Raw genomic sequence first — 20,079 nt, forward strand, 5'->3', positions numbered from 1 at the left:
AATGAGTGAGAGTGAGTATAATACGGTATAATAGAATAGAAAACAATAGAGTAGAGTAGAATAGAATAAAATAGGGGCAGGGTAGGGGACAGCGACTTAACGGTTAGCAAATGATTAGCATTTCCAGGGCTGTTGGTTTGATTCCCATCTTTGCTCTGTGTGCATGAAGTTTGCATCTTCCTGGGCTTCTGGAGACTAACCCAGTTTCCTCACCCAGTCCAAAAACATTTTAGGCTTATTGGCATTTATAATTTGTGGGTGTGTGAGTGTGTGTCTGATTGTGCATTGAAGTGGGTTGGCATTTTTTCCAGGGTGTCCCGGGCCTTGTGCCCTAAGACCCCGGTAATGGTCGACATGCTCATGGATGATATAGTTTCCTTCACATAAAATTATGCTACTCAGACTACTCTTCAAACTATTGCTAAAATATTTACAGCAACATTTACAATAATGTCACATTTTTATTTTAATATATTACGAATATGTATTTATTTTTAAACACACACGCTAAACATATGTTACTATAAAGATTAAGTCTCGAATAATGTAAGCCAAACGTAAGCAGCCTTCATAGTTCTGATTCAGTCGAACTTGACCATAGACGTGAAGGCTCTGAATGTAGCAGTTGATGTCCTGGTGGAGTTCAAGTAGGAATAAAGAGGAGAACAGTCTACCTGTCACACATTATACATATGTTATGGATGACCAGGTGGACAGGAGAGGACATGGCACCAGCAGAACTTGCTCACATGACTGAGGACTTACAGTACAGTGTTCTCCACTGCTCCAATAGATCATGGATATACTCATACAGTCATAACAAGTCTTCCTAAATGACTGAAACACACACACACACACACACAGTCTCTCTCTCTCTCACAGTCTCTCTCTCTCACACACACACAGTCACACACACACACAGTCTCTCACACACATAGTCTCTCTCTCTCTCTCTCACACACACACACACACACAGTCACACACACACACAGTCACACACACACACACACACACAGTCTCTCACACACATAGTCTCTCTCTCTCTCTCTCTCTCTCACACACACACACACACACACACACACACACACACACACAGTCACACACACACACACAGTCACTCACACACACAGTCTCTCACACACATAGTCTCTCTCTCTCTCTCTCTCTCACACACACACACACACACACACACAGTCACACACACACACACAGTCTCTCACACACAGTCTCTCTCTCTCTCTCTCTCTCTCTCTCTCTCTCACACACACACACACACACAGTCACACACACACACACAGTCACTCACACACAGTCTCTCACACACATAGTCTCTCTCTCTCTCTCTCTCACACACACACACACACACACACACACAGTCACACACACACACACAGTCTCTCACACACAGTCTCTCTCTCTCTCTCTCACACACACACACACACACACACACAGTCACACACACACACAGTCACACACACACACAGTCACTCACACACACAGTCTCTCACACACATAGTCTCTCTCTCTCTCTCTCTCTCTCACACACACACACACAAAACCCTTTTTACAAACCTGGATATACATTATAGTATGATTCATTAAACTGGCCGAATTTGGTCATTTTAGTTTATCATCATATGGGCATTTAACATTTCGCTGAATCCTGATCCTGCCCACATTATATTACTGCTTTAAAGAGTATTATATGTAATAATGAGGGAGACCTTCTACGTATGCCTAACGTTTTCTGAAGGAGGCGGGTCTTGTCGGAATGCAGGTGGGAAACTATCTGTCGGAAGCTTTGGATCCCAAGCAATCTGCGATTGGACAGAGTGGCTGTCAGTCATAGTTTCCCGTCTCCCTCCTCTCCTCCGCTCGGCTCTGCTCTCTTCTCCTGCTGCCACCATATCGGCCCTCAGGGAGCGAGGAAGGCAGCGGGAAGAAGGGTTTTAGGACTAGTTTTTTAATCTAAAAAAAAAAAAAAGAGTCCTAAAATGTTGACGTTCCGATCCACGTTTGTGTTCGTAGCCTGTTGTTTATGATCCCGGAGGTGTTTGTGTTTTATCTTCCGACTTGTTCCGACACGGTGAAAAAATGGGTCCGACTTTTCATGGTCGCATTTTTGTCGCAAACAAAGAAAACCTGTCGAGAAAATAGTAAACGAGCACAAACAGGACTGCAGGTGAGTTTGTCTTCGGCTTTAAGTGGATTGTGCACCGATTTCTTTTCCTTTCTAGTTTTGTACTGTGTTGTTTCAAGGCCTCTTTAAATAGTTTTTAGTTGTTAGGCCCCTGGTCTCAGCTACACACACACACACACACACCATAGAGGGATAAATAACTCAAGCTGATACTTTCCTACTGTATATTCTGTAAAATTACAAGTCCAACATTGTGCTGAAGATAAACACAACCTCTACATTACACACATGTAGGTTAGGAGCCCTTTAAACCAGATAAAGTGTGCAGAATTAAACCCTAATGATAACTCAGGCTATTTCTATGTATACAGCATGCAAGTCTTCCTAAAGGTTCCTAATCTAGTAATGTGTGTGTGACTGTATGTGTGACTTTGTGTGTGTGTGTGTGAGACTATCTGTGTGAGTGACTGTGTGTGTGTGTGACTGTGTGTGTGTGTGTGTGACTGTGTGTGTGTGAGACTATGTGTGACTTTGTGTGTGTGTGTGTGTGAGACTATCTGTGTGTGAGACTATCTGTGTGTGTGACTGACTGTGTGTGACTGACTGTGTGTGTGTGTGTGACTGACTGTGTGTGTGACTGACTGTGTGTGTGACTGACTGTGTGTGTGACTGACTGTGTGTGTGACTGACTGTGTGTGTGTGTGTGACTGTGTGTGTGTGTGACTGTGTGTGTGTGTGTGACTGTGTGTGTGTGTGTGACTGTGTGTGTGTGTGTGTGACTGTGTGTGTGTGTGTGACTGTGTGTGTGTGACTGTATGTGTGACTTTGTGTGTGTGTGTGAGACTATCTGTGTGTGTGTGTGACTGTGTGTGTGTGTGACTGTGTGTGTGTGTGACTGTGTGTGTGTGTGACTGTGTGTGTGTGTGTGTGTGTGACTGTGTGTGTGTGACTGTGTGTGTGACTGTATGTGTGACTTTGTGTGTGTGTGTGACTGTATGTGTGACTTTGTGTGTGTGTGAGACTATCTGTGTGTGTGTGTGTGACTGTGTGTGTGTGTGTGACTGTGTGTGTGACTGTATGTGTGACTGTGTGTGTGTGAGACTATCTGTGTGTGTGACTGTGTGTGTGTGTGACTGTGTGTGTGTGACTGTGTGTGTGTGACTGTGTGTGTGTGACTGTGTGTGTGTGTGTGTTAACACAGACTGCAGGTATAAACTCCCTCTCAAACATGCAGATAAAGGTTAAAAATCAGGCCTGTAAGACTTAATTTCCCCCTAAAGCTCCTTATGTATTATGTGGAGAAAGCCTCCATGTTTATTTAGTTCTCTTGTGCAGTCCTCATGTCACACATCTGTACAAGAAAACCTTAGTCTGCAATCACATCTTGCGTACTTCTAAATATAATTTACAGATCACACAGGTTCTGTGGTTTACAGTCACAAAGAAGTTGTGTATGGTGTTAGAAAGAAGAGCACAAAGCGTGCCGTGGTGACATGTCGATGAGGAAAACTGGAGTCAAGACTGATTTCTAGATTTAATAAAATACCAAGATCGATGCACGCTGACGTACGTGCGAGAACCGAGCTAACTCTTCAGGTTTCTGTTGCTTAGTTATGCGAGACATAAGAGGTGTGATGATTGTGTGCTTAAAGACGACCTGTATCCTGTACATGATTGGCAAACATCATCATAATCACTGTGTGGCTTAGAACAGAAATGGTTAGGGACGCGTCAGTGATGTTATTTTCACAAAAACCAAATGGGAGAATATGTTTGTGGTTTTTGCTCTATACCAATACTAAAATTATTGACCTATTTAGTATATTAAGCATTAAGCTATCAGGGACATCATGGAACATTCTATTTAGTTTTTTTTATGTTTCTCTGGTTCACGTAGTGGCCAAGAAAGTCACACGTGCATGTTCGTGCACTTGGACTAACCTAGGCACGCTTATTATAATGTTAGCTAGTTGAGTTCAGATGAAATGCATTAACTAGCTATATTAATGAAGGTTGTAGTGGAAGGTAGTGCATTTTTGTTATTTTACTTTGGAAATGACCCTATAATAAGGCTCTTTCCAATACACTTTGCACTACTTGACAGTGTAGAAGAGTAATGATTTATATTCTCATCTGATGTCTTCTTTATGAGTCTGGTTCCTCTCAAGGTTTCTTTTGCGTGTCGTCTCTTTCCGCCGGCGCCTCTGGCTTGTAGGTTATATGTAAACTGTACTTATGTCTGGATATCTGTGAAATTGCTTTGTGACAATATAAGTTAATAATATAAGTGCTAATTGGAAAGTATTTCTGCACAGCTGTAAGTGAAGTGTATTGTATTATCCTCATTACCGAGGAATCCTTTGTTGTTATTAACGAACAGTGACTGTCAGGAACAGTACACTGGTTATGAGCTGGTATCCAGTGTTTGCTTCAGAAATCGTTGTTTCCGGGTGCTGATAGCAGTAGGCTAGGACGATTCTTTAATTCCTCCAGTTAATAGTCATTTTCTGCCATCTAGTCTTTAGCTCAGTGTCTACCATTAAGCTTATATCACGTAGAAACATTTGTTAATGGGAGCACTTTTGCACGTATGGCTAAATGAGCACAGTATACAATTGATACACGATACCAAAATTCAATTCAACCCTAGCAAATGACAAACTTGAGCCAAGATTTCAAGGCAGCATTAACTCCAGAGTCAGTGTTCAGTATCAGCTCAGTACGTCCCTTATTTACTTATTAACAGTGAGGCAGCATAAAACTGACAATGCAAAGTTTTTTTTGTTTCGTCACGTTCTGCATATGCTTGGTGTCTGGAGTCGATACGTCACTTCACGTGCATACGTACAGGAGGAACGTGTTGGCACCATGTTACATGGGAGATGCTCATACAATGTGTGCTGGTATTTCTAGATGTAAGTAATACATTTTCCACACAAGAAGTGCAGTCCATTAAACGTTGTTTTGTCATCGCCTTTCTTCAGAATAAGTTTGTCGTTGTTGTTGTTTGTTTTTTTTAAAACAATGAATAAATCAATTAAAGAACAAGGTTGGTATCATGTGCGTCCCAAATGACACAAGCTGACTGTTGAGTGAGATCTGATCGACGCTTCACGATGCCTCATTCTCTAGTTCAGGCATCCTGACAAGGTTCCCTGGCCAGGGTACATTTCTGTTCCACATCTGGGTTTTAAAGTGCTTCCAGATCTCAGATGTTCAAATAGCAGTCTAGCAGGACATTTGGCTTTGTTTTTTGTATACAATATTGCAAAATAGAATTTGAGTTGCATTCCTTCCCAGAATTGTTTAGGCCCTATTCAGAATGGATTAGTTTATCAAGGTGAATTCAACAAGAAAAATTGTATGTCACCTCAGCTATCAGAATCTTGCACCTGACTAGAGGAATAGTGAGGTTGTAACCGAATTATATTTTGTATGAACGCCGATTGCGTCATGTACTTCGAAGATCGCGTTTCGTAAGCGACGCAGCATCCGAGCGATCAATTTAGCAATATAATAAAACAATAATCACAAGTTATATGAGAAGCATCTATTTTGTTTAATGCTTGGGTGTCACTGAAATGAGCCCCATGAGACTATATAAAGCAAGCAGTAACAGTCAAACATCTTTTTTCCAGTGTGAGGTGACATCTTTATAGAAAATCATGGACATGTCTATAAGACAGGAATAAAACAGTGGATAATTTGGCCTGTACATTTCCCAAAGACGACCTGAGAAAAACACTGACATTCCCTGATATACCCCAGGACCCCATGTAAATGTAATCCCATCCATATAGGGCTTCAGTGTTTTTTTAAAAGACATAATCAGTGCTGCTCGAATTTCCCCACTTGACATAGTAATAATGAGGTAATTCAGCATGAATAAGCTAGCTAGGTGCATTTATTTTGGTATCCTCTTTACATTTGGTCCATTTGTTATTCTTTAAATTGCCGCAAAGCCAAAGAATGTAACAACTGTAGAACTTCATATTCATTTTTGTCCACAAAAAATAATGCCCATGCATACAACCAGGTCTGTAGAACTGAGCGGGTGGATAGTCGAAGTTGATCAGGACAGCAGGACGGTGAGTAAACAGCTCATTGGTATTCGATCTGGTTATTCATGAGGATTGTGGATTTACTGACGCTTTTATCCACAGCGACTTACAAAAAGCAAAACAGAGTTCCTAACGCATCTGCAAGGATTCATAACATTAAAAACAAGAGGCAGTATACTGTAAAATAATAATATAAGACTAAGTACAAGAAACCAAGAAGTAATACAAAAGCAGGTCAACAAATAAAGTAAATTCTTCGTACTTTATATTAAATTATGTGTAAAAGAAGGTGTTTTTGAATGTATCTTGCTTAAAGCTCAAAATTTTAAAGTTTTTTTTGGGAATGGATTTAAACATCTGGCAAAACGGAAGCGTATCTGTTTCGGGTGAGTTGACGTCAGATAAATACCTTTTTAAACGTTTGGTGTAAATGAGCTTTACCGTGGACATGTTCGTCTTGTTTTTCAGTGGTCTACGTTTGCGTTGATCACAGGGAAAAGAAGACGGAAACATTTACTCGTGACCGTTCTTATTAAAGCTCGTGAGCTGCTTTCTCTTTCGCTGGTTTGTTTCAGATGACGTTAAAGGTGGGGTGCACGATGTTTGAAAACTGCTTTAGAAAACTGATTCGGGCCGACAAACAAAACATAGGTGTAGCCAATGAGCAGAAAGGGGCGTATCTTTTCAATATGCGGTGGAGAGAGTGTTCAGTGCGCATGTCTGTCATTAGCAGAAAGCGATTGAAACATTGACATGGCGGATAAAAATGAACAGCGAAAAAAGGATCCAAGTCTTTTGTTTCCATGTGTTTATCCGCAGCAACATTAAGACCTCTGCCTCTAATGTTACCTCTGCCTCTGGTTCTAGGTGTTGAACATTGTCTTCTGCGTGAAACGGAGCTAATCCTTTCATGGTACAACACACAGTACTACAAAAACACATTTGTATTAGTCATTGAGTTTATTTATTGATAAAAATATCCCCTCGGTCAGCTGCCCCAGCAGGCTCCGCCATAATAGTTGCCTAGGTTACGTATGTATGTGTGGGGCTGAGCTATCAAAGCAGGGGTGACACCCATTTGAGTTAGGGGCATGTTTGTTTTGGTGATTTCAAATTTTCAACATTGGCATTCAAACATCGTGCACCCCACCTTTAATTGTATGTGTAGGGAATTAAGCAGTATTGTGAGTGTTTGATAGAGTTTGATTGATAGAGTTTTTACTTGTTATTATTGTCTGGGGTCTTTGCCATCATACTGGACAGTTTCTAACTGGGATTATAACTAATTTTTTGTTTGATTTCCCCTCTGTTTCTATATCGAAAAAATCCTTGTTGGAGCTTTGTGCATCGGAAATGTATATACAGGGATGTACAGTATATCGGCTATTCTGAAGATGTTTTTAATATTGTGATTTTGATATTTTGCCATATAGCAAGTGTTTCTATTGTATATTGCAGAAGAAGAAGAAGCTTCAGGCTTGTCCTGTTGCTGTGAACATTAAGTCCAAAAAATGATCAGAACCCAGTCTGGGAGCAAAGACTTAAATATACGCTTGTTTTTGTCTGTCCTTATGGATGTAACACCCATCCAGGATGTGGACGTTAATATCAGTTGTTCTTAAGACGCCATTTGGTATAATTAAGTAATTAAGCCATTGATGGTTATGTTTGTATAGAGATTTGACTTGAAGCACGGTTCTGTTTGGCTGTTGAAGGAGGTAAGCAAAAGCATACTCCCTTCAGCGGGCGAAGATTTTTTTATATTATTTGATTCGTCACATTCAGCTTGCATTGTTTACTTGGAAACAGTTGTTCTACGTAACTAGAACAGTAACGAAAGTCTGGGCTTGCACATGAATTTTGCTTGGCAGTGTTTCTGTTACTGATTAGTACTGATTAATTCTCATTCCAAAAATGTCTGCTCATGTTGAGGCTTTACCAAAGAAAAACTTCTTTTTGATTACTTCGAGGTCGTGATGGAAGGCAGTCGGGTTTGCGACGTGTATTATCTTTATAGATCTCACGCATCAAGAAGTTTTGTCAAAGCCTATATGGAGGTTGGTCTTCATTACGGTGAAAGATTTTCTTGTGATGAAGCCGTTGTACTGGATATTTTCTTCTTTGTGGACCAGTTGAATGGATGAATGTGGAGACAGGAGAAGGTAGAGAGAACGGTTTCTTCCATGTGTCACTGTAGCAGGGTGTTCGAGGTGTGCAGTGTAGAGTTTGGCTGCGGTATCAGGTGTAGATGAGCGACGGTGGGGGTGAAGAGGACCTGCACTACCAGGAAGTGGATGCTCTTATGTTCTTGGTATCAGAAACCCAAGCCTAGTGTTAATGGCCTTGTGTTTTGTGATCTAGTGCCAGATTTCGTGCAAACGCTGTCACGGTGTATCCAAACTATTGGGTTGGGACAAGAGCTCTTGTTCTCAAGCAGCAAAGCCTTCTGCAATGTGGCTGCTGCAAGTCAAAATGCAACACTTTCAATATCCTGTTATATGATAGGAGAGAAAAGCAGAGGTGCTGTACACCCAGCAATTTCAGAGGTATTTATTTTATCCGGAAAATGTGATCTAGTTGCCAGCTATAAAGCAGTAAATCCTTGTATAATTTACAATCACATTGTGGAATCACTAAATCTCTGTTCTGTCAGAAATCTGGCTTCAAGGCTGTTTGTGCAGCATTTTTATATTTTTTTATATTCATTTATAAATGCAAGAAGGCTTACATTATCTAAAATGAAATTGAAACACCTGATAATGGTATGACTCATGAATAAAACACAACATACAAAAGCACAACCTAGAAAATAGGTTTAAAAAATTTAATTGCTATAAAATATTTATATGAAACTTTGTATAAAAAGAAAAATCAGTAAAGATAATCCATTTGTTCATCTACCCATATCTATATAATAGGCCCAAAGGTTTATAATCCCTTGACCATCACACAAACATGTGGTCCGTCCCCAAACAGTTGCAACGAAGCAGGAAGCAGAACATTATCTACAACTGTGTTTCTTAGCTGTTGGGTCACATCCCAGAAATCTGCCTCAGGACCTTTGGGTCATGAACCGCTGGGAAGAAAAACACAGCTAACTTCAAAACATAATGAAACCGAACACATTCGATCATGTCAGGTTCTATGTACAGCTCATTTAGGAACCGATTCATCTGTAAACAATTGATACTAACATGGAAATAATAGCATGATATTCCCTTGTCCTCAAAAAGAATGGAACAAACTATGCAAGATACCTGAATCAGACCCGGCTTACATAAAATACAGCTTTACTTGCACAGAAGACAAGCATGGTTTGTGCACACAACAGTGGGTTTTGTGTGGTGAGTGTTAAAACCATCGAAGCATGAAACCATCAAAATTCAAAAGGTATTTAGAGAAATAACACTAAAGCCATAAAGACAACCCTGTTGAGGTTTTCAGAAGAAAGCACCAGGATCTGGACAGTTCTCAAAAAAATGATCAAAACCGTGTGCACTGTTCAGGAGCAAACACTTCGTGCAGACTTGCTCAACGTATTTCAGAAGGCCTTCACAATTACAGGGGATCTTGTATTGGCCTCCATTTTTTTGCTCCTTGTTTCAAATTTGCTGCAAATCCCTTGGGAAAAACATTCCAATCTCCAGTGACACCATATAGGACATAAAGCAGCAGATGGTAACATGTATTAATGCGCATTAATATTTTGCACTCCAAATAGACGAATCGACAGATCTTGCCTTCCTAATTTTGAGACACTTATCAATATGAAATCACACCCTCAGGTTAATCATTGATTTGCATACACAACAATTCAGATCTCTTCTTGTTAATCTTGCATTTTTTCATATTTAGTGTGCAGTTTTTAGTTACATATTTATTTTTATTTGTTGGGCCATTCCACTTGCTCAGGATTATGTTTATATTTTAAAAATGAAATGGCTAAAATGTTCAACAAGCACATGGGTATCTTCGTGAATCTTCATGGTCGCTTGTCTACAAACTTCTGGCTGCATTGTGTATTTTTTTCCAAATTTCCACTAATTGCCAACATGAGCGAACTTTATGCACTAGCTAAACCGTTTTTAAGTCCACAATCTGTATTCTTATAGACATTCAAACCGTAATGATAACCCATCGCAGAAAGCACATACACACACACGGAGGCAATTAAATGCCAGTCAGTCTACCACACATCTTTGGATTGGGGAAATAACCCCCAGTGCACAGGGAGATTAAGTAAAGAATGACCTTGAGCAGAGATCGAAATCAATCTCCTAACCCGGAGGTACAGGGCAATATTCAATAGCCTACATTTTTTTTTTTTTTTGTCCTATTGGTCCTCTGATGCAGAATCCACAGGACACAGAGTGTCTTATCTTTTCTACAGGTTTTATGGCTGTAAGCTTCAGAATCTAACTGAATCTCTTGAAATCTAATTGGCTTTCTGCACTTGTGTGTGCTGATTTTCACAACACAGGTTAAAAATAAAGTCTTTAAACATATTTTAATGGTTTTGTTAAAGCAGTTTGTGTGTAAACAAGATAATCTTGTGTGCGCTTGCATGCTATGGGAAAAGTGTTCAGTTGTTCATCTGCCGTGTCCGATTGCTGTGGTTCTGGGTCACATTTATTGGTGAAATATAACAGAATCTCCTGTTACTTTCCACAGGCTTGTGAGACTTGCCACAAACACTAAAGAGAAGGTCAGGCACACACGTGAAATAGTTGGTAATTTGAATTTCTCTGTGTTGGTTACCATTTTCCAATCTGCCGTCTCATGGTGCTTTTTGGACCAAATATATTTTGTTTGCCTTTAGTGTGCTGCCCTGTCCCCTGCCACACATGGGCTCAACCAATCAAGCTCTAGCTTGATGCAGCATGCAGGGTGAAGGAAAACACAATGGCTGGAAACTTTTAGTAATATTGAACATGATTCATCACTGACTGCATCCCTGAGTGGGATATTGTCTTTTCACATGGGATTCATTTAAGGATCCACCTGTTCTGTGTCTATTTGTGTTCAGATTTGAGTGCATGTGTGCTTGAAGAAATGAGGTAAAGGAACATGAATGGAAAGTCAATTCCAGGCTAATAAAGACTAAAGCAAGAGCAGCAGGATCCAGTAGGTATTATCCTCTACATAGTAGAGCCTGGGGATATTTTCAAAATAATTATCACTTTTTATCACTGATGTGATCAGTTCTCATGAAACATTTTTAGAAAATTAATTTAGGACATGTTTATCCCAGTAAAATGTAGGAGGCCTATATGTACATTTTCCACCAAAGATCGCAAAAAAGTTATGAACGTGAAACCTAATGAGTTATACTCTTCCAGTGAGATAGTGATCAATGGCAACAAATACAGTTTGCAGTCACTGCAGCATCCCTAATCGCACATAATTCAATCAAACATCTGACTATTTGCAAACAACCAAACCATTGGCCTATACCCTTTAGATTTGAATGGACAGTTTGAATGGACAGATCAAACATATTTGTCCTGCAAACTCCGTAAAGCCAGACAGATTGCTCATTCATTACAGTGGAGTGTGATATGGATTTAAAACATTTTTTTAAGACTCCCTTAAGCTATGTTTTTACAAAAACGTGGGTGGGTGTGTCGGTGGGTGGCTGGGGTTGGTTGGGGTTGTGTGGGGAGATATAGATAGATAGATAGATAGATAGATAGATAGATAGATAGATAGATAGATATATGTATATGTGTATATGTATATATATGTATATGTGTATATGTATGTGCGTGTGTGTGTGTATAAATTGTTGGGCAGTATGTGGCAGTAACTAATTACTCTAACGGTAATTACCGTTACCATATGGTGCGTTTTCCGTAACTATTTTAAATTAATTAATTTTGGCTGAAGTGTAGCCTACAGCCTAACCTGTTTACAGCAGCGACGCATTGTAGGATTGGTGGATGCCAACCACTGTAAACACGAAGACGCCGCACTGTCGGCGTGTTTCCGTTTATTCAAGTATGTGCGGCAGTAATGGTGAAAAAAAAACTAGTTTTGTGTTTGTATAGACCATAACGCATAAAAGGGCATTAATGGGAACATTAAAGAACGTTCTTTAAAAAGGTAACTAAAAAGTTACTTTTAACAGTAACGTTAATTTTGGTGTAAGTAATCAACAAAGTAATTGTTACTTCTTGAATGAAGTAACTAGTAACGGTAACTAGTTACTATTTCTTAGTAACTAGCACAACACTGTGTGTGTGTATGTGTGTGTGTGTGTATACATATATATATATATATATATATATATATATATATATATATATATATATATATATATATAAAATGTATATATGTATGTATGTATGTATTTATGTGTATGTGTGTTTTTGTTTTTTTTTAATCTTTAGAATCTTTTATAATCTCTGTACTTTTGATTTATGTTATTTTTATTATTCCTGTATAAGACTAGACAGATTGAGGTTGTAGTGCATACCACTTCAGCACACGCTACACGTCTGCAGTGTACTAATGATCCAAAAATGATCCAGCCGTCTTCCAAAAACATACCCCTTTATTTAAATGCCATATTCATAATGTTCACATTCTATCTGTATACATTTTTAATTGTTTTTTTTATCCACGTCATCAGATACCTAGTTAGCTTGGCTGTTAATGCCACTTAACACCCTTCAATGATCTGTAGCTAGACAAAAGGTAATGGCTACAACTCCTTGAGCTTTTTGTTAAAAAATTATTGTTTCACTGGAAACCTTGGAAAGTTGGTATTACAGTACATGGGTTGGATTGCAGAAATATGAGATGGTCAAGTGAGATAATTGCAGCAAGTTTTATTTCTTACATGTTTCAAATCAACCTTTTTCTTCTCAAAAATTACATAAACACAGGCCTGCTTCAAGACCAGCTGTGTTCATTCAACAGTGGGTTGCAAACTTGATTTGCTTTTCTCAGTTTTACAGTGCACAAAATCCAGTATTCCTGGTGTTCTCTTAACAAAGGCTTATTTATTTATGTCCCAACTGACTGTGTTTGAGTGTTGAATTGAGCAGTGCAACCTTTGTGAATGTTAGCAACTTTTATTATAAAAAAATTACTAAGAAATTAGACTTTAAGGTTGGTGTATACTACCGGTTGTGTGTGTGTGTGTGTGTACATATTTAGTGCCATTGTTAAACAAGGTGTGACATTACTGTTAATACAAGATACAATTTAATGGCTGGCTGTGGAAACACCCAAATGTAATTTTTTGGATGGGTGTGTAATGACTGAACTGTAGAAACGTTCACCCTTTACTAAAGAGAGAGGTCAACAGGGTCACTCAATATATGAGGTCCAGGTAGAATCAGTCTTCACATTGATATTACTCAGAAACAGTACAACCTGATTTTTTTTTTTTTTTGTTGTTGTTGTTCACTCTTATACCAAATAACTGTGAAGACCTGAAGTAAGATGATGGTGCAAACCTTGATCCAGTTTATAGAGATCGCAGAAATTGCATGGATCTCCTATGCTGAAGCATTGATATATATTTGTTGTGTCAGTGTTCCATTTCGGAGTCAAATAAGTTGCGGTAAATTAAGATGTAGAGTCACGGTTCATTAGTTTATTGCTGCTGCTGTACTGCACCTGGTCAGTGAGAGACAAGATCAGTCTGGCATTGTAACTCAGCCCGTGGCAGCAGGTCGACTGGGAGCGTGTCCATGGCTTCATTTTTAGCATTGGCCTTGGGTCCCTGCAACTCTGCCTGGCAACATTTTAATCACTTAGCTACTTAACAGTCTAGTCCTCGCATAGTCCCTAAAACTCACAAGGGATTCAGCAGACCCTTCTCAGTCAGTTGCTTCATACGCAGTTCTTAATATTCATTGACAATTTATTTGTATAAACCTTGGTGTTTGTGTGGTTATAAATACTTAAACTGTGTTCTTTCTGTGTTTCTTCTTCTGTATCAGGTTAAGGTCCCCCCACCTCATGGAGAAGGTAGGGAAGGTGTGGAGTAATCTGAAGAGGGGATGTCAGTCTCTGCTCCACCAAGATGGAAGTTCCCGTACCGAAATGCAACCACAGTCACAAGCATTTTGTAGGAGTCTGGACCAGACCCAGGGGGAGAGCACACCAGAACTAGCCAGTCATTCTAACTGCCTAGCGACACACCCTGTAGTGTCCCGTAGGGATAATGGCAGTTTGGTACATCGGGGTCATAACTGCGTGGCAGATGTGCCTCAGATACTGGAGATCACAGTTGAGCAGGACACTGAAGATGGGTGTGCTATGCTTGGTGCCCGCAGAGACTCCTATTCGCGCCATGCACCTTGGAGCGGCAAGAAGAGGCACTCGTGCTCCACCAAGGCACAGAGTTCATTGGAAACCACAGACCGACGGAGTGGGCGCTGTCGCAGGAGACACCTAACAAATGACAGAGAAGACGAACTCGACCCAGGAGCACCACGCTCACTGCGCCAGCAGCTCCATGAAACCATGGGCCTGTGCCTCCCGCTGCGCCTGTCATCCCGTGGCACCCACGCACGGGTACCCAAGCGCAAGATCCAGATCACTGAGCTTATGCTGGAAACATGCCCCTTTCCTCCTGGTTCTGATCTTGCTCGTAAATGGCACCTCATCAAACAGCATACGGCCCCTGTTACAGCTACAGCAGTGGACTGCTCCACAGATGCCCTTAATGGTGCTTGTGCCTCTCCAGAGGATGAGGAGGAACGTTTGCGTGAGCGACGAAGGCTCAGTATAGAAGAGGGAGTGGATCCACCACCTGATGCACAGATACACACCATAGAAGCTATTACAGCTCCATTGGCTACAGTCTACAAGCTGGGACCTAAACTAGCTCCTGGGATGGGGGAGGCCTTGGGAGAGAGTCGGGGAGCCACAGCAGTCGACTGTGACTCTGAAGATGATGACACCACCACCCTTTGTTTACAGGCTCGCCGTCCGAAGCAGCGCCATAATTCAGCAGAGGGCCTCCTTGGTGGCAAGCAGCCAGGGCCCTGGAAAGTACACACACAGATTGACTACATCCACTGCTTAGTGCCAGACCTGATGCAGATCATGGCTCTGCCTTGCTACTGGGGTGTAATGGACCGCTACGAGGCTGAGGCACTGCTCGATGGCCGGCCTGAGGGCACTTTTCTGTTGCGTGACTCTGCCCAGGAGGACTACCTGTTTTCTGTTAGTTTTCGCCGTTACGGTCGCTCGTTGCATGCACGTATTGAACAGTGGAACCACAACTTCAGCTTTGATGCTCACGACCCCTGTGTGTTTCATGCTGCCACAGTCACGGCACTGCTGGAGCACTACAAGGACCCCAGCGCCTGCATGTTCTTTGAGCCTCTGCTCACCTTGCCCCTTCACCGGACTTTTCCGTTTAGTCTGCAGAGCCTTGCTCGGGCCGTTATCTGCCGCGGGACCACCTACGATGGCATTGCAGCGTTACCTTTACCCTCTGCGCTGCAAGACTACCTCAGGGAGTATCATTATAAGCAGAGAGTGCGGGTACGCTGGCTTGAGCGAGAGCTTCTCAAGGCCCAGTGAAACAGAGCACTACTCCTAATAAATTAAGAAAGGGGTTTTGGTGTGGGAGGGGGTTACACTGTGTTCCGAGCAACAGGGGATATGGGCGCTCTCCCTGAAGAGAAGACCATTCAGCACTTTGCAAGAGGTTTGGAGGAAATGTTGTTTTTGTAGGAAAAGGCTTTTGAGGTGAAGGGTAATCAATGCAGGAGAGGTGCAAAGGGGCCTGAACATAAAACCCACTATATAAGCGTTTGGGTTTATTGTTGTTTGTTTGTTATTAATCAAAACAAATACCTATACAGCTAAAGCAGCCTCCAGTAGACACACGAAAATGAACTGAAACAGTGGGTTTTTTTTACCTTTCCACCCCATATCTCCCAGTGTCTTTTTTTTGCATTGCATTGCTTTAAAGAAGAGGAGTCGACTTCTAAAGTGCACTCGTACATCTCGTCTCTCACTGCTTAGCTACTTGCTTTTACTCTTTTCACTACTTTTATTCTTTTTCATATACTAACATACATTTGTGCAGCCCTTCACCTCCACACTTAATAATAATAAAAGACACGTTTTGAGGTCATGGACAGTTCATGGACAGTTTTGACAAGATGGTGTGCCATGGGCAGAGCTGTGATCAAGTCATGTTTACCGATAAATCTTTGCATTCATGGTGCTCTGTTAGTGGTCCCACATTTGCATTCTGTGCATTCTGCCCTGCCAAGAAGAGTCGATCAGACATTGCAGGGCAGGAAACATATAGACTTTGGATCTATAGCATTCACAGACAACAAGAGCGGGTCTGTGAAGGAAGGACCCGGTTCAGTACTTTGTGTCCAGACTGCTGTTATAGAAGGTTCGACAGAAGGTCTCTGACATTCTGCTTCTTTTCACTTCCACGAAGTGATGATGATGATTATGATGATGATGCATAATGTGGTTATAGTGTCAATCGTGTTATGTGATGCAAGTGTGCCTGGTTTTCTAAAAGACATAGTCACTCTATGTGTGAAAGTTCCATTGCTATCAATATGTTTTGTAATCATTAATTCCTACCACTAATTGCACAGAAAGTGGTGATAATTGTAATTCTGTTTTCTTTGTTTTGTTTTGTTTTATTGTGGAATGGACTGTCAGTGCTAAAGGAGAAGGAGTGTGTTAAAGGGCACTAAAACTAAACTGTGCTTATATTAGTGGGAGCAGCAGAGGCAATATATAATCCTGCAACACTGGGACCATTGTTAAGTATAAACGTTTATATACTGATAGACACAAATACACACTATAAGCTCACCTTCTCTGATCCACATTGCACTAGAGTTCTACATCTTGGTGATCTTGTCAGTCCTATTGCATGGAATTACTCTGCAGTTTCAGATTTACACTATATGATAGTTCTCATAGTCTCAGAGGTCCAGTTCAGCTCCTAAATGCAAGTGCAATTCAGTCAGTCCTATGCTAATGCTTTAAATTAATTGACTTAAACTTATACATATAGACTTTAGGGAGCTTCTCACATGCTTTTCCCACAGCCTGAAAATTTGATGATTCCTCAAGCAGTCTGCCTACATAGACCCATAACTGTCAATTACTTTATTTTACATGACTAACACATATTCAATATGAACAGCATTTCTTGCTAAGGGTTGAAATACAGCTTCAGCATATCAATATTTTTGCTTACAGCATGACACATCAGCAAAGAGAATGATGGGGAGTGGATTGACTTCCTTTCTAATCCGTCGTGGGTGTATATTTGTTTTGTTTTTGTTTTTGTTTTTTTGTCCCTGTGTGCTGTGAAGGATCAGGTAGATGTAGTAGTCTGGAATTGCTTGGATATGTTCAGACTTCTGGCACTGACACAGTGTTAAATCATCTCTACCTGCTCCTGATGCACAACACTGCTCCATCAACTGTAATCAAGATGTCTTCCCATATTATGACGTACAATGGGAGGTTTCCATTCACAGAGGACATGTCAAGTCCCGTGTTTTAACGAGTTCTTTGGTCTGACATTTGGCAAGGTTTGCAAGATTCCCTGGCTCATGCTGCCTCAGCTGGAATGGTGGCAGTGGGGCAGGCCACAGGCTTACCTGAGAACAATGGGGTCTTTTGAGAGGGCTGGCTGTCCCTCTCACTGCCTGCCTGTAAAGGTGTGTCATGTTTGGCCTGGCTCCAAGGGTGCTCTCGGTAACTTGATACATGTGCACATTTCAGGCAGACTGTGAAGTTGGGTAAGGGGTTATGGAGTGGGATGGGGTGTTGGCACCATGGTGCTTCTCCCTTCTCTCCACCCCTAGTTTTCTTAGAGAGATGTACAGGATAAAAAGTATATTGATACAGATTTTTAAATATTTTTAATATTAGCAGTAAAAAACAATGCTTAGTGGTGAGGTGTTGGAAGGGAAAATTCGCCATTTGAAATGGGGATTGTCCAGTTCATGTGTGTGTGTGTGGGGGGGGGGGGGGGGAGAAGAGAAATTGAGTAAACTGGTACAATGTGTCATAAATGTGTATGATCTAAAGTATCTATTAAAGTGACCAAAGCTTTTGGTTTTGACTGTAGCAGATCCAAATCAATCCGTTGACAGGCTTACTGCATCTTCCTCTCCGAGCAAGAACAGTTACTATTTACAGGTTAAACATTTCAATGATACGAGGACCCAATTTAGAGACCCGAAAGGTACTTGTGGGTTTTCTGTAGTATGATATGCAAAAGTGCCTTTCTCTTTTTTTTTTTTTTTTTTCATGTTAAGTCTGGAGATATTATATTTCAGATATTTTTCATAATATCTGAGGTACTGACAACCTGCAACCTACGAGAAGCTCAGTGTCCCATTAAATAGTCAAGATGTATGTGTATGTTTGAAAGTTTTAGAACTGGATAGCAAGTGTGTGCATGTATGAGTGTGAAAAGGGGATTGAAGGCTTTATGGATGGTGTAGGGGGGAATAAAGCTTGTATCTCACTGGGGTGTTTACTAGGCTAGACTTTTTAGGCTAGACCTTAATGGTCATCCTGCACCTGCTCACTGTTTAACGGTACAGTGTTTAGTGTTTATATTCTCAGGCCGTCTGGTGTCTGACTCCATGCTTTTCTGCATAGAACAAGAGAAGCTGCATGGAGAGGTATGCATTCGCTCTGGCCACCAAGAGACTTAGAATAATATGAAAAAGACCCAGATGTTGGTGCTGATATTTAGAGGCCGGTTATTTACTTGATGCTGAATTTTAAGTAATCAGAGTTAGCATTTTTTTGAATTAAAATAAGAGTTTAGTCTTATGGCCCCAAGCATGTGGGTAAAGCCACAATAAAAGCTAATTCTTTGACTTGATAACACCTCACTTTTATCCTTAAGGGGAGATGTGGCAAGCCATTTCATGAAATAATCTTGCACACTTATTATAGGAGAAATTGTTTTCTGTTCAATGTTATCTGGAATGTTTCTGTACATAGCATAGGAAGGTTGAGTGTAGTAATGCTTGACAAAGTGAATTGAATGAATGGCTGGTCATCTGAGTGACTTATTTGAGTTATTTACATTGAAAGAAATCCTTTATTGTAAGGAAATTGATCTTGAACATCATGAATACAACTCGTCACTTTAATGCTGTATATGCACATGGGGATGAAGGGGTGAGCAATGAAGGTGGGGGTGTGGCCTGGGTGCCATTGAACCAGCACTTGACAATGATCGGAATTGATAAAGACGACACTTTTTTCATGCCCGGTGTCTGCCACCACCTTATTGAGTTGACTACAGAAAAAGCCCCTCAAAGCATTTGTTTATTGACCCCTCATGAACTCCCTGGAGTCACAGGTATATCACTCTTTCTCACTATCTTTGTCGGTTTTAAAAATTTTTTTTTTTTTTTTTTTTTTTACACTGCCAAAGGATTGTACTGTACAGTGTAATCACTCACTCATTTCTTTGTCATTGTCTTCTATCTGTCTTTAACTGTTTACTCTTTTTCTCGCACTGTCTATCTATCTTATGTACAGTTAATGAACCCTGCTTTTTGGCTATGTTACTAAGTTGCTCTGTTGTATTATTTTGTTTGACTTCGGTTACAGTATGCTGTTTGAGGGCAGAGGGGGCACCAACTCTTCCTTTCCCACCAGTAGCTGTCACTTGTGGTGCTCTTGGCTTATGCTTCTTTGTCTTACTATTAAAATAAATAAAACAGTTATACACGTCAACTCTTTCTTTGCTATCTTATTTTGGTACTCAATCTTTCAACAGGTTTCCTGAACTTTTACTGTCATCTACTGCATGTGCGGTAGATGGAGATTAATTTGGCCACCGAAACAGTCGTCCTTATGTGGCCTCCTCCTCCCCTTTCCCTCCTAATGAGA

At 40.7% G+C, this 20,079-nt stretch overlaps 1 protein-coding gene across 2 annotated transcripts; it reads left to right on the forward strand.

Annotated features, from left to right (window-relative positions):
• The first annotated feature begins 1,826 nt into the window (after window positions 1-1,826).
• socs5a (suppressor of cytokine signaling 5a) lies at window positions 1,827-18,174 on the forward strand. Of its 2 annotated transcripts, none has more exons than XM_060896219.1 (2): window positions 1,827-2,182; window positions 14,154-18,174. In XM_060896219.1, exon 2 carries the CDS (start codon window positions 14,173-14,175, stop codon window positions 15,745-15,747), a length of 1,575 nt encoding a protein of 524 aa, XP_060752202.1. In that variant the 5' UTR covers window positions 1,827-2,182; window positions 14,154-14,172; the 3' UTR covers window positions 15,748-18,174. The 2 variants fall into 2 exon arrangements, with proteins under 2 accessions (XP_060752202.1, XP_060752211.1); XM_060896228.1 differs by lacking the exon at window positions 1,827-2,182 and adding an exon at window positions 11,102-11,325.
• Window positions 18,175-20,079: the final 1,905 nt, after the last annotated feature.

Source organism: Tachysurus vachellii, chromosome 2 (genome assembly GCF_030014155.1).
Source record: "Tachysurus vachellii isolate PV-2020 chromosome 2, HZAU_Pvac_v1, whole genome shotgun sequence".
NCBI lineage: Eukaryota > Metazoa > Chordata > Actinopteri > Siluriformes > Bagridae > Tachysurus > Tachysurus vachellii.

What these genes read in the sequence shown, in the direction of transcription:
- socs5a (XM_060896219.1), top strand. Translation starts at nt 14,173, where the DNA reads ATGGAGAAGGTAGGGAAGGTGTGGAGTAATCTGAAGAGGGGATGTCAG.